This window comes from Daphnia pulicaria, chromosome 1, assembly GCF_021234035.1.
Source record: "Daphnia pulicaria isolate SC F1-1A chromosome 1, SC_F0-13Bv2, whole genome shotgun sequence".
NCBI classification, from domain to species: Eukaryota; Metazoa; Arthropoda; class Branchiopoda; order Diplostraca; family Daphniidae; genus Daphnia; species Daphnia pulicaria.
Window position 1 is genome coordinate 7,936,222 of NC_060913.1, and position 21,070 is coordinate 7,957,291.

The 21,070-nt window shown below is 42.1% G+C and overlaps 4 protein-coding genes and 1 long non-coding RNA gene across 6 annotated transcripts in view; 4 read left to right on the forward strand and 1 right to left on the reverse strand.

Annotated features, from left to right (window-relative positions):
- The window catches only part of LOC124350131, a 29,501-nt gene extending 23,948 nt beyond the window's left edge, over positions 1–5,553 (reverse strand). Inside the window, exons 1-3 of the long non-coding RNA XR_006920396.1 lie at positions 5,290–5,553; positions 5,017–5,126; positions 4,608–4,833 (exon numbers count right to left, since the gene is read on the reverse strand). This is a non-coding gene — a long non-coding RNA (uncharacterized LOC124350131). The remainder of the gene's footprint in view (positions 1–4,607; positions 4,834–5,016; positions 5,127–5,289) is intronic.
- On the forward strand, positions 332–4,198 carry LOC124344557. The gene is made up of 3 exons (XM_046798130.1): positions 332–573; positions 783–899; positions 961–4,198. Exons 2-3 carry the CDS (start codon positions 797–799, stop codon positions 3,981–3,983), a joined length of 3,126 nt encoding a protein of 1,041 aa, XP_046654086.1. The 5' UTR covers positions 332–573; positions 783–796; the 3' UTR covers positions 3,984–4,198.
- A 1,015-nt stretch (positions 5,554–6,568) lies between the features above and the next one.
- Positions 6,569–10,308, forward strand: LOC124344538. The gene is made up of 3 exons (XM_046798104.1): positions 6,569–6,834; positions 6,891–7,013; positions 7,076–10,308. The coding sequence occupies exons 2-3, from the start codon at positions 6,911–6,913 to the stop codon at positions 10,171–10,173; spliced, it is 3,201 nt and encodes a 1,066-aa protein (XP_046654060.1). The 5' UTR covers positions 6,569–6,834; positions 6,891–6,910; the 3' UTR covers positions 10,174–10,308.
- Positions 10,309–11,600: 1,292 nt separating this feature from the next.
- Positions 11,601–13,706, forward strand: LOC124346274. Of its 2 annotated transcripts, XM_046798366.1 has the most exons (4): positions 11,601–11,906; positions 12,000–12,257; positions 12,320–12,435; positions 12,502–13,706. In XM_046798366.1, exons 1-4 carry the CDS (start codon positions 11,697–11,699, stop codon positions 13,568–13,570), a joined length of 1,653 nt encoding a protein of 550 aa, XP_046654322.1. In that variant the 5' UTR covers positions 11,601–11,696; the 3' UTR covers positions 13,571–13,706. The 2 variants fall into 2 exon arrangements, with proteins under 2 accessions (XP_046654322.1, XP_046654321.1); XM_046798365.1 differs by having other exon boundaries at positions 11,601–12,257.
- Positions 13,707–14,900: 1,194 nt separating this feature from the next.
- Positions 14,901–17,059, forward strand: LOC124332743. The gene is made up of 2 exons (XM_046788913.1): positions 14,901–15,104; positions 15,219–17,059. Exons 1-2 carry the CDS (start codon positions 14,963–14,965, stop codon positions 17,057–17,059), a joined length of 1,983 nt encoding a protein of 660 aa, XP_046644869.1. The 5' UTR covers positions 14,901–14,962.
- Positions 17,060–21,070: the final 4,011 nt, after the last annotated feature.

Consider the following 21,070-nt stretch of genomic DNA (forward strand, 5'->3'; position numbering starts at 1 on the left):
AATTTCTCGATATTTCTCAAGGCAGTACACAGAAGAAACTGTCAAATATTTGCTGGTGTGAGCGGGAAATCTTTTCTCAAAAGAGACTGACTCCAATAATATCTTGGCTCCGTTTCAAAGCATCATGTACGTCAATCTTCATTTCAACTGTGCAAGGCCATCCTTCAAAACATCACTTAAAGATTATATGAATTGATTTACTCTTAAAAATTGCTCCTTCAGAGTTCAGAAAATAAAATGCATCAACATTTTGTCGATTGTGCTTTGTAGCAATTTGTTGTAACAAGTTTAAAAGAAAAAAGTACACGCAAAGCATGTTTATCTAATCGAACCATTCCTGCTAACGGCCTGTCCCGTGTCCCGTCGAATGATTACATCGCGAAATACTTCAGGGCGACGAGCCTTTTTTTTTCTTCCCCCCTCTCGGTTGGTATCGCTTCGTCTTCCGCAATTAGGCAACCGCATTTTATTTTTAGATCGCAACGTTACGTCTGCTATTGCCTGGCCGACCGTGTGTGGTGCGTGCAGCGTGCAACATAGTTGCATCGTTCTATCACCTCGCTGGTAACTGTGGTAAGTGCCAATTGACACAAGGAATTTTGTACAACCGAAACAAAACTGTTATGTTTGCATTTAGATCCCTTCTTAATCGACTTTTAAGGATAAAGAATTTCTGTGTACAACACAATGTTCTTTAATTGCTCTTATTTAAAAAAAAAAAAAAATACGGTTAGAGTTATTTAAAATTTTTTGTTGTTATTGTAAGTTGTTTTTTTATATAGGAAAGTTGTACGCTATGTCGGACGATTTCGTTAGAAGAGTCCTGCAAATTCCTGCACTAGGACGAATTTTTAGTCTTGGAACTCTTTACGATTCTCTGACCGACACCATCATTCAAGGTTAATACACACTGTTAGTTCAAATGTTTAAAATTAAACTTTGATTTTTATTTCAATCAAGGCGAGGGGATTTGGACGGAAAACGATTTAAAAACGGTCACAACTACTCGCAACGAGGGCATCAGTTTCTCACTGATCGCACAGAATAATTGGAGCCAAATATTTCAAGATCTCAAAGTAGACGGTTGCCTTCAGATCAGTCTACTAGCGGGCCTGATGGAACTCAAAGGATTGGCCGAGTATCTGACGAAGACGACAAAAACAAATTTTCGTGAATCCAGCGTTCACGTCAGATGTCACTGCCACACCCTTCTCAAGGAATTTCCTAAGGGCCAATTAGAAGACGGCCAGATTAGTTATCTCCAACTTGCACGGGGCGGTGGCAACGGTACGGCAACTCACGTCATCTCCCAGATCCAGTACGGTGCCGAAGCCATTTTTACTCTGACAACAAGCCTAGCAGAAGCAGACGACGTAAGCGAAGCGAATAGCCGATTACAAGTCTACGCCGAAAACTTACTGAAAATTCTGTCCGGAGGGGCTGATGCCAACGGAAGCGTTGCGGAAAATAATTGCGATAATGAACTCAACATCCGTTGTCATTTTGAAAGCGATTTTCAACTTCCCGACAACGTCAAATGTCCAACTACGTACGAAGAAGCCATAAGATTTGCAAGAAATTTCACTCACATTTTCTATAATTCAATTCCTAAAGACAATTCAACTGGAAACGAGCCCCTCGGTGTGCCACAGTTCGTTTCCCTCTACCCGTTAGCTATGCTAAAAGATGGACAAAGTGCACCAGTTTTAAAAAATGAAATGAGCGATGCTCTCGTTTACGAATTCGTCCGGCAGATGGAAGACTACGACAAAGTGGAAACAAAAATCTTTTACATGTTCAACGACCCTCTGGCAATAAAATTGAACCCATTTTACAAGAAGATACAAAATTTCCAGCAACATTATTCTGCCTTCCGTGTGGACCTCCAATCAAAATTAAGAGAAATGGTCATCAACATTCGCAGCGGATTAGACAACGTCAATTCGTTCAAACAACTTTTGACTCAAATCAGCAGTGAAACATTTACATTCAACTCAAATCGCCTAAGCCAATGGCTAGAAGAGAAACACGACGAACTCTGCGTGATGCGGAAGATTCACAATCAGTTAACCGCCCATCAAATCGGTTTGACAGATAGAGTCGCCCTATTTCCTTGTGCGGAAGCGCTTCAAGAACAAATGACCAATCAATCAGTCAACTTTGGCTTCGAACTTGCCTTCTCCCCGCTAGCTCACCCGGAACCTTTTCTAGATCTCATGTCAAATCAAATTGATGCGACAACGACGAACGATGAGCATCTCTGGTACAAAAATGACGAGATCCTCAAGCGGATCGAGAAAGAAATCGGAGTTATCGCCAAACTAATTCAATCAAAATACAGCGACCTCAAATTTGCCTTCGCCATCACAGCACCTGATCAGTACGACGAGACAGTGGCATCAGAGTCGTCCATCGTTGTCCACCAGCAGCAGAGAAAGACTTACGGATGGGAGGCCATTCAGATTTTGTGTCAGCACTACCCGAAAGATAAAATCATCGACATCGTCCGGCTCATCAGCGATGCCGAGATCACCGATTACTGGAATCCATTGAATTTCCTCGCCCTGTGTCGCTATTACGACAAGGAAAATCTGATCGACATGGTCAGACTCTTCCTGGAACGTGGAGTCGACCTCATCAACTGCAAAACGGAAGACGGATGGAACGCCCTGCTACTCCTCTGCAGGTATTACAAGCACGAAAATTTGTTCGACCTAGCCCGGCTGCTCCTGGCCAGAGGGATCGACGTCAACTGCAAGAGCAACGGAGAACTCAACGCCCTTCACCTGGTCTGTCGCTACTACGACAGAGAAAATTTGTCCGAAATAGTTCGGCTGTTTATCGAACGAGGGATCGACATCAACTGCCAATTCAACGAAGAGTGGAACGCCTTCCTCTTCTTCTGCCGGAATTACCAGAAAGACAATCTGCTGGGCATCGTTCGACTCTTCCTCACCAAGAACATCGACGTCAACTGCAAGACGAAAGGGGGAAACAACGCGCTCCTATTCCTGTGTCGCTACTACGACAAGAAAAATTTAATTGAAATCATTCGACTCTTGCTCGAGAAAGGGATAGACGTCAACTGCAAAAACAACGAAGGCTGGAACGCTCTGTACTTGGTGTGCCGATATTACGAGCGGGAAAATTTAGTTCAAATCGTCAAATTATTTCTCAAACGGAAGATCGACGTCAATTGCATCAACAGCGAAGGCTGGAACGCCCTCCAGTTGGTGTGTCGCTACTACAAGAAGGAAAATTTGATCAACATCGTCAAACTGCTCCTGGATAAAAACATCGAAACCAACTGCAAGACCAACAGCGGATGCAACGTCCTCCACACCATTTGCCGCTACTACCACAACCGCAATTTAATCGAAATCGTCCAATTGCTCCTCGACACCGGAATCTTCGTCAGCTTCACCAACAACGAAGGATGGAACGCACTGCTGAATGTCTGTCGATATTACCCAAATGACAACTTGATCGAGCTGGTTGAACTCTTCCTGGAACGAGGGGTCGACATCAACTGGGTCAATAACGAAGGCTGGAACGCCCTTCATTTGGTTTGCCGATTTTACAAACAAGACAATTTGATTGACGTTGTGGAACTGCTGCTCGATTACGACATCGATATCAACAGCAAGACGAAAGAAGGTTGCAACGCTCTCCATTTCGTTTGTCGACGATATTATCAGAAAGAAAATTTGGTGGAAGTCGCTGAATTGCTCCTCGACAGTGGAATCTCAGTCAACTGCAAGAACAGCGATGGCTGGAACGCTTTGCACAATGTTTGCCGATACCAACAGAAAAAGAACATGATGGACCTTGTGCCACTTTTGATTCGACACAAAATCGACAAGAATGCGACGGCGACCGGCGGCGGGGGTATAACTGGAACTGCGCGTTCCATCCTCTTGAATCGCTACAAGGAAGAGAACGTCCAGGAAATTCTCCAAATTTTAGATTCGAAAGCATTTTGATATTATTTAAAACTGGACTCGTGTTAACTCTAATTGTTATTATTTACAGTTTATCTGAATACAAGATATGGAGATCATTTGTCAAGCAGATGCCACCGGCACTTTAATGACATCGACGAAGATTTGACACGGAATAAAAATTTTTCAAGTTAAGTGATGAATCAAGAAAAAAAAAGAAAATTAAAATTGGCGCGCTGTCATTATTTTTGCGATGCTGAACTACTTGGCTCGAAGGGGGAAAAAGGCGAGAGATGCTGTTACAAGTAAAATTGGCTTTGTATCAGAGCTATGCGTAATGCCATTAAACGGTATTCAACAACGAGGTACTGGTGTGGCGGTGCTCTTGATCAAAAAATGGTCTTGTTGCACTTTGCTTCAAGTGTTTCAAGTTCAAATATTTTCAAATGTGTTTTACCCACAGAAAAAGTTGTGAGGAACGAAACAAAACAAGCCTGATCTGAGCAGTCGTTCGAAAAATGAGATTTTGAATGCTGAGAAAAAACCTATCAGAGAGAGGGAAAACAGTTGCAGTCAACCGCCTAGCTCACGAATAAACGTAGTCTGTATAATCAGCCCCACCAAAAATTGTCAAAAAGGAAGAAAAGAAATCGATTTATGTCCTACCTTTATGTCTGGGAAATGCAGCCAGGCATCTACAGTTGCTCCATCCATCCGATGAAGAGTTAATTAAAGGACACCAGACGGGATAGGGTAAAAAAAGGGTGTCCTCGTGAATACACCCACATTCACATGGGCGTACACGAGGACATTGAAAGAAAGGGGAAAAAGAGAGATCCGTATAACTCGATTGACATCAGTAGTTTTTCCAATGAGATGGGAGGCTTTTTGTCTAAATGAAAAATAGAAAAATAGGTTACGAAAAATATTCACAGAATAACAACAACCACAACAAGTCAGGAAAAGTTGAAAATGAGACACCAGGTAAACTCTAATTGGTATGGAACAATAAATTGGTTAATGCCACAATAAAATATCTAGCAGGTGCAGGAATAATAGTAACCCAAAACATTACCTAACGTGGTGATGCTGAGATATTTGGTGATGACAGGTGAGACAGGAAGACTGATGACGGACTCAGCACAAGCAGAACTTGTGTATCAGGTTGTTACGATGACCTCTAATCTGCAAAAAAGAAAAAGGTTACATGGTGCAAACAAAATTCCATACATCGACAGGGGGCTTGTATGTGCTAGACAGGAACTAACAACAAATTTATAGGACAGGTTTCACTTTACTATTTATGCTCCCATAAAATCATTGCATTTCTATTCTTAGTTTCATTTACCCGCCAAAAAAGCACCGAGTGGAGAGCATGTCGAGAGCTACGACACCGCAGAGACCAAACACATCACACGAGACGATCACGTTTTCGTAATTTGATTTGTTCTTATTTTTTTAGATTATAATTTCGTGATGCAGCCACGCACGTTTTCAAAAGAGTTATCGTACAGTTTTCTTTATATTCTCAAACTTTGTTGGCGTATGCTTCGTGGCCTCACTCTCAAAACTAAATTAAAGTTGACTGCAGACGACACTTGTCCAATCTTCTTCTTATTAATCAGCATTTCAGCAATGCTTACGATTAATGCGATATCGATAGAAATAAAAAATGATACAAAATCAAACTCTTCCCTCAAAATCCAAACCACTCAAAACGATAACCAAATAAGTTGAGGGAATAAGTTTTAGTTTAATAAAACCCCTCCCTCCTCCCCCCCAAAAATATATAATCGATTCCTCGACTGCCCCCCAAAAATTCCTCGCATCCATCTTGTCCAGATAATAAGTTTGACACATGGAAAAATGCCCAAAAATCCTTGGCCGTCGTTAAGTGTTAAGTGGAAAGAGATGACAGTCTAGTAGAGTTGCTGAGTCGGACCAAAAAACAAACTATACCGTCTACAATGTTTTCCCTTTTCAAACCCACAATCAAATTTCTGTTCCTTTTAAAGTCGGAGGAGAAACATTGTTGCCTTTCAAGGCCGTCGTTTTATAGGGACAGACTCCGACGATTTAACCAGCATTAATTTGTGCTGACTCTTTGATGGATGACGTGCAATTAAACCGTTCTACGAGCCTTGTCAGTGAACAACATTCATCAAATAAGAATTGAGTTGTTGTATGGTGTAGCTCATTTGTTCTGACAAATGAACAAACAAAGCAGCCGGAACAAACGACATGCAAGCCAACGGCAACACAGCTGAGAGTTGGCTATATTCCGGGCAGGATAAGGATCCCCTTCACCGCTGAAAAAAATCAAACTCGATTAGTTCTCTCTCGAGCGTGACGTCTTGTTTGTGCTTCACGTATATACATAACGAAACCCGGTGTGCGTGTTTTTCTTTCGCTCACGACTGTACGGCGATCGCGGAGGCCTGTCTAAATATAACAAAAATAAAAGAAGAGGGGAGAGAACCTTGAAAAAGCTCTCGATCGAGCCAATGAGGTTAAGCATTTCCCACGTCACGTGACCCTTGATTTATTAATAAAAAGAGTCAGCCAAGCTATTCTATTTTCACGTTTATCGACAAGCCCACCCTCCTGTTTGTGCAGCAACGACACAGACTGTGAACTTGCAGTGCATCGGATCTCAGGCTGTGGCTGCTGGCATTGTTGTACGTCGGCCGTGCAAGCGCAGCCGCTCACACCCCCCAGCTCGCTGCGGATGCACAGCAGCCCAGTCTCGATCTCGGCGCCCGGTATAAATGAAGTGACAGCTAGTTGACACTAGCCCATCGTGACCTAATTACTCTAACCATTAAGACCTATCGTCGTGATTGGCAGTTTTGAATGTAGTTTGACTGAAATTTAGCGCTCATCAACAATCAGGGTAATTAAAGACAATCAAATTTGGTTTGACACATTTTCTACGTTTGAAAAAAACAGTTTGACACAAGACGACCAAAATGTCGTGTGATGTAAGCACCCAAATATTGGAAATCCCCGTGCTGGGCCGTCAATTCAAGCTGGGAACTCTTTACAACGCTCGCACAGACGAGATAATTCCAGGTAATTAATTACATTCGTCTTATTTAAAAAGGATCAGTTTGACTATACTAAATCTCTATTAGGTAATCCGTTGTGGTCGGAAAATGAATCGAAGAAATTCGAAGTTTCACGCAACGACGGCTACATTTACTCGCTGATTGCTCCGGGTCTGCTCAGCGACAAATTTCAAGAACTCAACGTCAACGGGTCGCTGCAAATTTGCATACTGACTGGAATGGTCGAACCCAAAGGGCCGGCCAGCTACCTGACGAAAAAGAAAGCGACTTATCGCGAGTCGAGCGTCCACGTCAAGTGTTACTGCAACACGGCAATCAGACAAGTGCCGGCCAATCAATTGGAAGACAACAAAAACAGTTTCGCCAACATCTCAAAGATCGGGAGAAACGCGACGGCCACTCACGTTGTCTCCCAAATCCAGTACGGATCCGAATCGACTTTCACGCTGACCAAACGATTCAAAGACGCCAAAGATGGCCAGAAAGTTGACGACCAGTTGGCCGCCTGCGGTAGTCATTTACTTGACGTTCTCAAGGGAAACGTGATGGCCAGCAACGGAACCAAGTCGGACGTCGAGTGTCACTTTCAAGCCGATTTCCAGCTCCCGAAAAACGTCAAAGCTCCGACAACGTACGAGGAAGCCGTCAAGTTCGCCGGCCACAACAAGTTGAGTCAAGTGGCATCCGACGCTATGGGCAGAGACGCGTCAGCTGGAAACGAGCCACTTGGCGTGCCGTGTATCATTTGGCTCTACCCGCTGGTCTTGCTGCCAGGATCCGAGGCAGCACCGGCCGTCAAGTATGAAATTAACCGAACCTTGGCGTCCGAATGCGTCCGCCACGTCCAAGACTACGACCAAGTCCAAGATCGACTCGACGACATGCTCAAAGACCCTCTGGTGGCCAAACTGAGCCCGTTGCACGGGAAATTGACACATTTCCGGGAGCATTTCAATTCCTTCCGGGAGGATTTGAACAAGAAATTGAGAGAAATGGTCCTGAATATTCGGTGCGGATTAGACACGGTTCCGTCGTTCAAAAAATTTCTGATCCGCTTCGGCAGCGAAGGATTCGCCTTCAATCCGAAATATTTACTCCGCTGGATGGATGAGAAAGACAAGGAGCTCTGCGCCATGAGAAAATTTCACGATCAGATCGACACTCACCAGCTGGAATACACGGAAAAGGTGATGCTATTCCCGGTGACGGAAATGCTGCGCAAGCAGACGGGCAAATTCACAGTGAGATTCGCCTATCAGCTGGTTTTCGCTTCGCTGGCCCGCCCAGAGCCATTCCTGGATCTACTCAAAGATAAAACGCTGGATTCGGATTTCACCAACGACATTCCGGAAGCGCCGGCGGATAATAATGACGTCAATCTTTGGTGCGAGGACAAGGGAGCAATCAAGAGGATCGAGAAGGAGATCAACATTTTCGCCGAATTGATTCAAGAGAAAACCGAAGCCAAAAGTTTCGTGTTCGCCATTACGGCGCCCGACAAATACACCGAGCCGACGCCGGCCGATCTGGAAATCAATTCCGAATTCAGGATCGCCGAATTCAGGGTCATCATCAACACGGATGATGACGATTCCGATTCAGGATCGTCGGCGGTGCTCACCCGCCGGCAAATTCAACACCACGGATGGGACGCCCTTCACGCCGTCGTCCGTCACTACCCCGTCGACAAACTGATCGACATTGTCCGGCTCCTGTCCGACCTGGAAGTTGAAAAGAGCTGGGACAAATGCAACCCCCTGCTGGCCTTGGTCCGGTTCTACACCAAAGACAATTTGATCGACTTTATTCGACTCTTCCTGGAGCGCGGGATCGACGTCAACTGCAAGGATCTCGAAGGCTGGAACGCCCTCATGTCCCTGTGCCAGTGCTACAAGCACAATTACACCTACAAGCTGATGGACGTCGTCCGGCTCTTCCTGGACAGCGGGATCGATCCCAATTGCAAAACGAAAATCGGCAACAACGCCCTCTACTTGCTCTGCCGGAATTACCACAAAAACGACCTGCTCCAAATCGTCGAGCTCTTCCTGGAGAGCGGGATCGACGTCAACTGCCGCAACAACGACGGCTGGAACGCCCTCCACTTTGTCATAGAGTACTACCACGAAGAAGATATGATCGAATTCTTCCGGATGTTCATCCAGAAAGGCATCGATGTCAACTGCAAAAACAACGACGGATGCAACGTCCTGCTGGCCCTGTGCAGGAATTACGGCAAAGATAATTTCATCGACATTCTCAATTTGCTGTTGGGGCGCGGGATCGACATCAACTGCAAGGATCGCTTCGGTGAAAACGCCCTCCACTATGTTAGCACCTTCTGCTGTCAGGATTACGCCACCGAGATATTCGAGCTGCTCATTCAGAGCGGGATCGACGTCAACTGCAAAAACGACGAGGGCTGGAACGCCCTGCTGCTCCTGTGCCGAAACTATCAGAAAGACGATCTCATCACGGAAATCGTCGAGCTGCTCGTCGACCTGGGCATCGACGTCAACTGCAAAACACTCGACGGCTGGAACGCCCTGGTGGCCTTGTGTCGCTACTACAAGCGAGCCAATTTGATCGACGTTGCCAAATTGCTCATCAAACAAGGAGTCAACATCAATTACACGACTTTTGACGGGTGCAACGCTCTACTGCACTTGTGTCGATATTACCAAAAGGACAACCTGTACGACATTGCCAAATTGTTGCTGGACAACGGGATCGACGTCAACTGCAAGAGTCACGCAGGTCTGAACGCCCTGCACTTATTGTGCCATTACGGCACCAAGAAAAACGCGATGGAAACCGTCCGGCTGCTGATCGAACGCGGGATCGATGTCAACTGGAAGGCCAAAGACGGTTGCAATGCTCTGATCGCCCTGTGTCGCGAGTGCGACAAGGAGAGTCTGCCGGAAATAGTTAAACTCCTGCTGGAGCGCGGGGTCGAAGTCAACTGCAAGGATCACGAAGGATGGAACGCCCTCCACTTTGTGTGCCGCAAATGCCCCAGAGAACACTTGTACGCCGTCGTTCGACTCTTGGTCATTTGGAACATCGACAAGAGCGTCATGACGATCGGAATGGCCAGCGCTCGATCCTTCCTTCTCAACCGTTACACAGAAGAGGACGTCAAGGATGTTATTCAAATGTTATAAGTGCAAATATTCGTTTTTTGTGGTGGGGGTGGGGGTTTGTTGTACAATTTTTGTTGCGGTGCGATTTTCTTGGCTTGAACCTGCTTACGTTTTCATAACTGTCATTGTATATTCTTAATACACGACTGCGTTGTATACGATCGTTTTTCACGAGTTCATTTCATCTAAGCTCCTAATCTGATAAGATTCTGTTTTTGGTCCGACGGAAATTATTTGAACGTATTGCAATGTGTTGAAAAAAAATCCGTCAAGGAACTAATTGGCTGTTTAATTTCCTGATCTCATATTCAAACGACAAGTTAAATATGAGGAACAATTTCACTGAAAAGCCCAGCCGAGAGAAATTTTAAAAAAATAGTGAGAGAGAACGAGAAAAGCGGATAAAACTCTTCACTTCCGTTTGATCGGCGGAATCGACGACACTAAATCCATCGGATAAACCGATTGAAAATAATAGAAAAGAAACGCTGGATGGATTGCGCAATAAAATGACAATGTAGCAAATTGAAAAAAACCGACCGAAAAAAAACAACATCCACGTCGTCTCTTTTTAAAACAAGAAGCTGGCCGTTTTCACTTAGATAATGAATATTTCAATTGGATGACTCACCCTTTCCTGTGTTGATTGGCAGTTCCTGTCGCGGTGACACGTCGTACGGCAGCGTGGATATGTCAGCTCGGAGATGCTTCATCGTTCCACTTCCATCTGCCAGGACTTGGAGGATTCCCGTTTTTCCTTCGGCTGTTTCATCTTTGGTTTTCTGGCGAGGATTTACCTAGACAAGAGAAGATAGAAAAATAGTCAGTAAGATTTCTGTAAGAAATACTTTAGTCACAAATGCAGTCACATAATCATTCTACCTTAAGGCAATACACGCCAATTATTAGGCAATAACATGTTTCATCCAAACTATCATGTTAATAGCGTCACTATTATATTTGACGGAAAATAAGGTAAACGAGAGAGAGAATGATCAAGAATAAGAAACCGTTCAAAATAAATAAAAAAATAAAAACAAATAAACATGATAACGGAAGTGGATATGACATGGACGGGGACCAAAGTGGTCAGCTAGCCAGTGCATAAACTCACTGTTATCTTATCTCAAGTCTGTTGACTAATAAACCACAGGAAGTGAAGTCGTTAAAATGATGTCACGCAGTCATATTTGGCGCTGAACAACGGGAGCTTATTTGTTTTTCACAATATAACACACCTACGATTTACTGATCAACAAAAAGAGAAGCAAAAACAAAGTTGATAACTCACTGTTAAATTATCTAAAAATCCATTGAGCCTTTGATAAACCACAGGAAGTGATATGCAAACAGTTTACAAGCAGTCATATATTTGCAGCTGAGTAATGAGAGCTGTGTTATCACACTATCACACTATGATGTATATAAATGCGCAATTAAATGAAAAGCTTTAACAGTTGGAAATCTTTTGCCAAAGCAGTTGAAACGCATCAACGGAAAAAAACAAAAGAAACCATTTTTTTGTCGATTCTTCTGAATAGAAAATGGGCAAACGAAGTTTCATTTTACGTTACGAAATGCTAATTCTGTTTTGTGTTTTCTCTGCGTTCAACATAGCGTCACACACAAAAGCGTCCATCGCTGAGGACTCGCAAACGAACCCGGTCAACCTTTCACTCCCGGTTGAAACGAACAGGACAAGGCGATCGATAATCGGTGTTCTCGGGCTTGGGACATCTTTATTGAGCTTTACAGTAAGTAACATCAGAGAAACATTCGACAATGACGTAGGGGCAAAGGAGTTGAGCTCCCACTTCCGGAAGATAAAAAATTTATTGGACGCTCAGACTCGGGAACTCCAATCCATCAGCCAAAACATCAACATTTTAGGCTTGTCTATAGCGTATGCTCAACACGAGAAGAAAATCAAAGACAACCTGTTGGCACTGCAGCAATACCTGGAACATCCCAGCGATCATTATCGAGATGTTTTCGTCGAGCAAGGGAAACATCTCAACCAAGAAATCAATTACCTAGTCGACGGTCTACTGGGCCAAAACAGATTCAGTCCGGATATTATGGCCGCCATACGAAATGCTGCTAAAGTAAGTTTAGAAATCGTCAGCTATTATGTAGACTCTATTGAAATGTTGCGTTTTGATATCAGTGCCACGGCCAAAAAATGCGCAAGAATTTCGAGTTCATATTCAGTATAATTATGACTGGACTTTGGGTACATGGCGAGTACCAACGAATAATTGAAAACACCCAAGGGAACGAAAGGTTCGACTCAATTTTGTTTCCTTTTCTTTTGGAGAAACGAATTAATTTTTTTAAAATTCCATTTAGATATCCACCCAGTTTAATTTTCAAGAAATATATAATGGACTCGCAAATGAAATTGACGGAAAGGCTCGACGACATGCTAGTCGAGTGTCAGGCAGATGAGGGGAACGTCAGTCACGAGATGCGCCAAATTCTGAAGGCCACATCGGACCAAAGTAAAAAATCAGTGGCCGATTCGCTACTAGAATTCTTGGAAAATAAGTACGACACCAAAAGGTGGATCGTGGTTTTGCTGTCAAAAAAATGGTCGAAAGTGAACAAGGAAACTTGGGACGAAATATTCGAGGCATTCTATATCGACTGTTCAAAAGGATTCCATAAGACTACGTACAAAAGCGATTTTGCTGTCGCCGTTTCGGTTGACAAGGAAGGAGACTTTTCGGCAACCAGAACATTAATGGATTCCCATTTCAAAGAGTTTGAAATTCCATTGTGGACTGTTTGCATTCACGCTAGAAGTACGAACAAGCTTTTACGCCAGTTTTGGATTCCAATTCTCACGGTCACCGACCAATTAGACGTCGAGTCGCTATCAGTCGCGCAAACAGGTTTTGAAAATGTTATCACAGTGGCCTCAAAAGGAGCGAAATATGTGTGGCTTCCAACGTCGAACGTGTGCGGCTCCAGCGTGTTGGTCATACCAAGGACACCAATCGTACCCAAATCGGCGTGTTCTTACAACCCCGTGAGAGCCCAAAAGAGCGGCCGGTTGCGCAATCTAGACGGACAAGGTTATCTGTCAGTGAAATACGACTCGAGCCAAGAAGGAGCCTACGTCATTTTGGAACAAGAATCAAGACGCAGCCCCGGTCAGACATGGACATTCGTTAATAATCAGTTGAGGAATGGATTCGGCAAATGTTTGACAGCGTGGACATCTGATTCGTGGTACCTCTACCAGTACGACTGTCATCATAATTGGCCTGGACAAAAGTGGACTCGCAGGGGTCTGCATTTTCGGAACGGGTATAATTTCTGTTTAGACGGTAGTAGCCGTAACAGATATGCAATCCAAAATTTTTGTCGTTCCGGGTCGTCCTTCATGTGGCAAAATCTGGACACCGACTGTTAACCACCAAACACACACGCATAGTATTCATGGTTTCCATTATGGATAAAAATCTTGATTATCTTGCACGCTAAAAAAAAAAAGGAATTCTTTGTTGGTAATCTACGGTAATAAACGCCCATAAGCTTGTTTTGGAAAATTGTTGTTATTCAAAATTTTTGTCTGACCCTTGCAGCCCTGACATTAGCATTATACGGTGTTGCTTGCTCCCTACCCTATTCGCATTAGAAACATTTTAAAAGTCGAAATAATAGACTCAGCACGTAATTTATCAACTGAATTAACGAGAATGTGCCTACGTTGCAAATCGAATGCGTCGCAACTGACGCAATAGACGCATACATCTAAATCGAGTTCAAAATGGTTACCCTGATTCTAACTAGATGGCAGATCCATCTTCTAGCGACGGAAAAAAGACCCCCCCCCCATGTTTTGCATAGCTTTAACTTTAAATCCCGGGAAATTTGAATGACCGGAACGACGCAGGATTAAAATAATTCGCATAAAAAGCCTTTAAACTGGAATCAATCGGATGAAAACAGACTGACAATGGCAATTATTACAACTTGGTATCTATACTGTGTAAACTTCTTTTTAAAGCTACCTATGACTGTCATCGGTTCTTTTTATAGAGAGGTTCGTTTGTATTCGGAATGCCTGATGACGATACGCAATCGATCGTATGGTTGTGAATTCGCTCTCTAACTGATAAGAAATTTAACGACCCGCGTTGTATTTATTAGTAAGAAAGAAACAAGAGCAATGAGTTGTTTGTCATCAAAAGTATCGTTTAAAATGGTAAGTGATCCCAGTTATGATGATAAAGTAGCGATGGAAATGCCAACGCTTGGTATTTTCAACTTCTTGGTGGCATACAATTTTTGGGACAAGAAAGATGCGGACAGCATCAAGCCCGAGCCCAGTGAAAACATCGTCTTTTCCCACATCGAATCTGACAGACTGATGAACAAACATTCATTTGTATAAGCATAAAAATGAATCTTTACATTTGTTTTTATCTTTCAGAAAAGCACCACTAGGACTAGCGCTCGGAGATATAAAAAATTGTAAGATAACGATATCGTAATTTTCAAATTACAATCGATTTGATCGTTCCCAGCAACCATTCAATATTTTCAAATTATCAAACGCTAAAGAATCTTGATACCGATTTACACTCAATGGTAATTTATGTTAATAATTCATTACCAAATATTTTTATTACATAAATTTCCAGTCCTAAACAAGTATTGTTCTACACAATTCACGGTCACGTATTTTTGTTTTCGTTCATCTGGCAACGGCAGAGTCTGAGATAAGCCGTCCTAGATAACAGGTCTATATATGTTCTGAATACTTTACGTGTGTGACTGACAGTTTCTATATCTTTTAGGTATGGTACTCAATTTAGTGAAGTATTTTAGATCGCGAATTTCTGGTGGTTACTCTCACACGAAAACAATATGGATGCCTGCATTCTGCCGGCCATTCGATTTGGGAACGTTTTACAATGTCGGGACCGAAGAAGTTATTCCAAGTAAAAAATTCATTTTGATTTGATCGACTTAAAACACAAATACAAAAATGAAGTGTACTAAATTGTCTGTCTGAAATTAATTATCTACTTTGGTCTTCTTTTGATTTGTTGCAGTCTACAACTTGTGCTCCACTCTAGATTCGAAGAGCATCACCACACGCAATGACCGCATTAGTTTTTCGCTGATTGGATCAGACAATCTGAGTGACAAATTCGAAAGCCTCAATGTAAGCAGTTCACTTCAAATCAGTATACTAGCAGGTATGATTGAGCCAGAAGGATCTGGCAGCTTCCTGAAGAGGAAAAAAGGACAAATTCGCGAGTCCAGCATTCACGTTAGATGTCACTGTCTCACTGCAGTCAAGGGAATTCAACTTAACCTTCCTAATACCGCGAAGCCGGTGGTTTTCAATTCTCAAGAGATCATAAATAGCGGAGCAACTCATGTCGTTACGCAAATTCAATACGGAGCCGAAGCTACCTTCACTTTCAGCCAACAACTCAAAGAAACAGATGACGAGCAAAAAGTGAGCGCTAGATTAGCAGCGAGTGGCAAAAATCTTCTTCGAGCACTCGAGGGAAAGGTAGAAATCAATGGCGACGTCAAGCCTTCAGAAAAACACAACGAGACGGACATACGCTGTCACTTTGAAGGTAATTTTCAACTTTCCAAACAAGAAAATGCTCCGACAACATACGAAGAAGCCGTCCAGTTTGCCAGCGGATTCACCAAAACTTTATCGGATTCCATAGCCAAAGATTCGGCAGATGGAAACAAGCCACTCGGTGTCCCTTGTTTTGTTGGGCTCTACCCCCTAGTCTTGGTGCCAGGATTTGAAGGCGCTAAAGTTCTTCACAATGATCTTGAATTCACTCAGGTTTCCAAGTACACGCGAATCATGGAGGACTATGAAGCCTTGGACAAAAAGCTTTATTCCATGATAAGTGACCCCAAGACGAATCAAATTCGGCCATTTAAAAAGAAGCTACACGATTTCCAGCAAAATTGCCATTTATTCAATAGAGACCTCAAAACGAAGTTGAGAGACTCGGTCATCAACATTCGCAGTGGTCGTCAAAAGAACCAAGAAGACTCTTCCTTCAGGAAACTGATGGAACGCATCATCAGTGATCGGCAATTTTCTTTCAATCCAAATCGCCTCGAAGTCTGGCTGTCGGAGAAGCACCGCGAAATTTGTCTGATGAAAAGATTTCAAGATGTTTTAAAAGAAAAAGTCAAAAGTCAAGAAAAAATCCTTTTCTTTCCTTCCCCGGAAAAATTACAAGAAACCATGATCGATTCCAAAGTTCGATTCGGCTTCGAAATCGCTTTTCATGCGATAAAACGGCCAGAGCCTTTTTTGGCACTAATGGAAAAACCTGTATTCGAAAAAGATGTAAACGATTACCAAGCAGCAATCGAACCTAAAACTAAAGAGGACGTGCCGTGGTACCAAAACGAGCGAATCGAAAAAGAGATGAGCATTTTCGCCAAGTTAGTCAACGGAAATTTCGAAGATGAGACCTTTGCATTAACCGCACCTGATAACGAGGATGAAGACGATGTCCACACATCTGGACTGCCATTTGCTGTTTACTATGGAGGTATTAAGCATTATGGAGGCAGCGCACTCCTGGTTTTATGCAAGCATTACCAAAAACCCAATCTACTTGAAATCCTTCAGTTACTTTTCGATCGCAATATAGACGTCAACTCTGTGGACAAAGAAGGGTTGAATGCTCTCCTTAACTTATGTCAATATTACAAAGAAGATAATTTAATTGATATAATTCGATTTTTACTTGAACAACAAATCAATATCAATTATCAAGACAAGGACGGATGGAATGCTCTCTCTTACGTATGTCGATTTTATAATAAGGAAAATTTAATTGATATCATTCGACTTTTACACTCTCAGTTTTTTGGGGGTATTCGAGGGTATTCGAACTAGTAGCGTTTTGGTTTTTGCTACTAATAGTATAGGGGGGGTATTCTATTAGTAGCATACCTGTTCTAGAATAGGGGTTCGAATATCCCCCGAATACCCCCTATTCCATGCCTATTCTAACAGTTTTGCTGAGTGGGGGAAGATTGACTTGGACAAAACATCAACATCAACTTCCAAGACAAAGAAGGATGGAACGCTCTTCTTCTCTTGTGTCTATATTATCAAAATAACAATTTAATTGACATCATTCGGCTTATTTTTTCCCACCAAAACAACATTAACTGCCAGGACAGATGGACTGTGAATTGTAAATTGAAAGATGGACGGAATGCGCTCCACTTAGTGTGTAAAACATATCACAGAGAAAATTTGATTGACATTGTTAAATTTTTTGTTGATCAAAAAATTGATGTTAAGTGTAAAACCCAAGACGGATGGAACGCTCTCCATTTGGTATGTCGCTATTACAAGAAGAATGATTTGATCGACATCGTTCGACTACTACTCAAACAACAAATTGACATCAACAGTCAGGAAAACAACGGCTGGAATGCTCTACATTTCGTGTGCCGCTACCAACCCAGAAATAATTTGATGAATCTAGTTCGACTACTAATTGAGCACAAGATCGACAAGAATGTAAAAACGTCTGGGGTTGAAATTAGAACTGCGCAATCTTTCCTAGTCGACCGCTCCAAAACAGAAGATGTCAGACAGATTATAATATTTTTACAATCATCAGAAGATGTCACACAGATTATAAAATTTTTAAAATCACGAACAATCAATCATTCAATATAAAAACCCTTTAAACCAAAACTACTGCAAATACTGAAATTTTAAATTTGTTTATGATGTCGATTCCCTGGATAATTATACCAAGATGATTTGTATCAATGCCACAGACGAAATAGTTTTAACTCGTGACAATTTCAATTAAATGTTTCCCTATTGATTCTATTCCCTTATGTTCTAGAGGAGGGAAATTTGTACTATTCGTTCATAGATTTGGTGGATACAAATAAAATGCTCGCATTTTTTCACCCGTCCCCTTCCTTGAAGAATGTTTTAAGAAAAGAGGAACTTCGACTTCTAGATTTTATTAAAATTATTGATTTAAATCCATATCGTTATCGATATTATAGTCATCAAAGGAGAAAAAAAGAAACAATTTTTTTATCGATTCTTCTGATGAGAAAATGGGCAAACGATGTTTAATTCTACAGTGGGAAATGCTGATTCTGTTTTGTGTTTACTCTAATGCATCCATCGCTAATGACTCGCAAACAAACGTCGACCTTTCACTCCCGGTTGAAACGAACAGGACAAAGCGATCGATAATCGGTGTTCTCGGAATTGGGATATCTTTAATCGACTTGACAATAACTAACATCAGAGAAATATTCGACAATGACGTAGGGGCAAAGGAGTTGAGGTCCCATTTCCAGAAGATAAAAAATGAATTGGAGGCTCAGAATCGGGAACTCCAATCCCATTAGCCAAAACATCAACATTATTGACTTGTCTGTGGCGTATGCTCAATCTGAGAAAATCAAAGGCAGGCTGCTGGCACTGCAGCAATACCTGGAACATTCCAGCCATCATTATCGAAACGGTCTACTGGGCCAAATTGCTTTCAGTCCAGATACGAGACGCTGCTCTGGCTGCTGAAGCAAGTTTAGAAATCATCCGCTTTTATAGACTCTATCATAATGTTGCGTTTTGATATCAGTGCCATGGCCAAAAAATGCGCAAGAATGTCGAGTTCATATTCAGTATAATTATGACTGGACTTTGGGTACATGGCGAGTACCAAGGAATAATTGAAATCACCGAAGGGGAAAGGTTCGACTCAATTTGATTTCGTTTTCTTTTGGCAAAAAAAAATTTTAATTTTAATTTCAATATAGTTCATGCCCCCCCCCCTCCCACCGAAAAAAAAATTCAAACACTTAATTAATGGCACGAAGGTGCCATTGATTGTGCAAGCAAATTGATCAAAATTTCAAACGATTCAATGGCAAAAGACCGTACTACAGAAAGGCCACTTGGCGTACCTTGTAGCGGTTGGCAGTTAGCTACAACCACAAAAATTGATAAGAGGATGTGAAACAGCTCTGGCTCTCGAGAACGAAATTAGTGATCACTTCGATCGAAGAAGAGCTCGACAGCATGCTCAACGACGACCCATTGGCAAAAACCTTGACGCCATATTGCAAGAAGCTGAAAGACTTTAAGGATGTATACAGCAGCTGGTTTCGTGACAAGCTCAAGAAGGAATTGAAACAAATGATAGATCCGCCGTGGCCAAGCCGAATCACTCGAACTACCGAATCACATTGAAATGATTAGTTTCCATTTCAATCAGAACGCATTCGTAAGTGGCTGAGAAAAATGGACCAAAAGCTCGGGAAAATGGATAAAAACCAAAAATAAAAACATTAATGGATTCCCATTTCAAAGAGTTTGAAAATCCATTGTGAGACGATAAAGGTCTTGGTTGCATTTATGCTAGAAGTACGAACGAGGATTTTCGCCAGTTTTGGGTTCCAATTCTCACGGTCACCGATCAATTAGACGTCGAGTCGCTACAGTCGCGCAAAGCAATTTTGAAAATGTTATCACAGTGGCCGAAGTTAAAAAAGAGGAACAATTTCACTGAAATGGCCAGCCAAGAGATACAAAAAATAGTAACAGAGAACGAGAAAAGCGGATAAAACTATTCACTTCCGTTTGATCAGCGGAATCGACGACACTAAATCCATCGGATAAACCGATTGAATAGAAAAGAAACGCTGGATAGATTGCGCATTAAAATGGCAATGTAGCGAATTTAGAAAAACCGACCGAAAAAAAACAAATAAAAAACAATATCCCCGTCGTCTCTTTTTAAAACAAGCAGCTGACCGTTGTCACTTATTAGATAATGAATATTTCCATACCGGATTAACTACCGTTTCCTGTGTTGATGGCAGGTCCTGTTGCGGTGACATGTCGTACGGCAGCCTGGATATGTCAGTTCGGAGATGCTTCATCGCGTTCCATCTGTGAGGACGAAATGGGGATTTCCCATCTTTCCTTCGGCTGTTTCACCTTCGTTTGTTGGGCGAGGATTTACCTTAAGAAGATAGAAAAATAGTCATTAAGATTTCTATAAGAAGTACTTTAGTCACAAATGCAGTTACATAACCAGGTGTTGTACATCATTCTACCTTAAAGCAATACACCCCAATTATTAGGCTAGAGCATGTTTCATCCCAATATATCAAGTAAATATTTCACTTTTTTTATTTGACGGAAAACATGTCTAAGAGAAAATGAACAAGGATATGAATCAGAAACAGACATGAGATGGATGGGCTACTTGTGAACCTGAATGGAGAAGGGGACAGACTGTGACATTTAGCCTGTAGATAACTCACTATTACATTGTCTTACAATCTATTCAGTTTTTGATAAACCACAGGAAGTGATGACGTAAAAAGTTGTCCTGCATTATTAATGTTTGGGGCTGAACAATGAGAGCTCAGTTTTCACACTGTAATATAAATATGCATGAGGAAAAGAGAATCTTGAGCAGTTGAAACCCATAGAAGAAAAAAAATTTGGTCTATTTCTAATGATGAGAAAATTGCATTACGTAGCAGCACATTGACTCTATTTAGCACAAATCAGTTCTCACTCTCTCATCTAACATGCTACCACTGCAGCTAACATCTGTTCAAAGATGACTTCAAAAGAACATGCTGGTTCGGTTCCTCATTCAAAATAGAATGGATAACCCATATTGACCTAGGCTTGAATAGGTTTAACGCCAAAAAGCAAAAATACCATTATATAATGGTATTTTTGCCCGCGCCGAAAAAATTCGAGTTGGGATGGAATGACCCTATAGTAAATTTCAACAATCTCTTCAGCCATGAAAAACAAAATGCCCAGCCACGATTATGCATTCGGCCACGACATAAAGCAAAATTAAAATATTACCTGCATCCTGCATTGTAAAATGGTAAT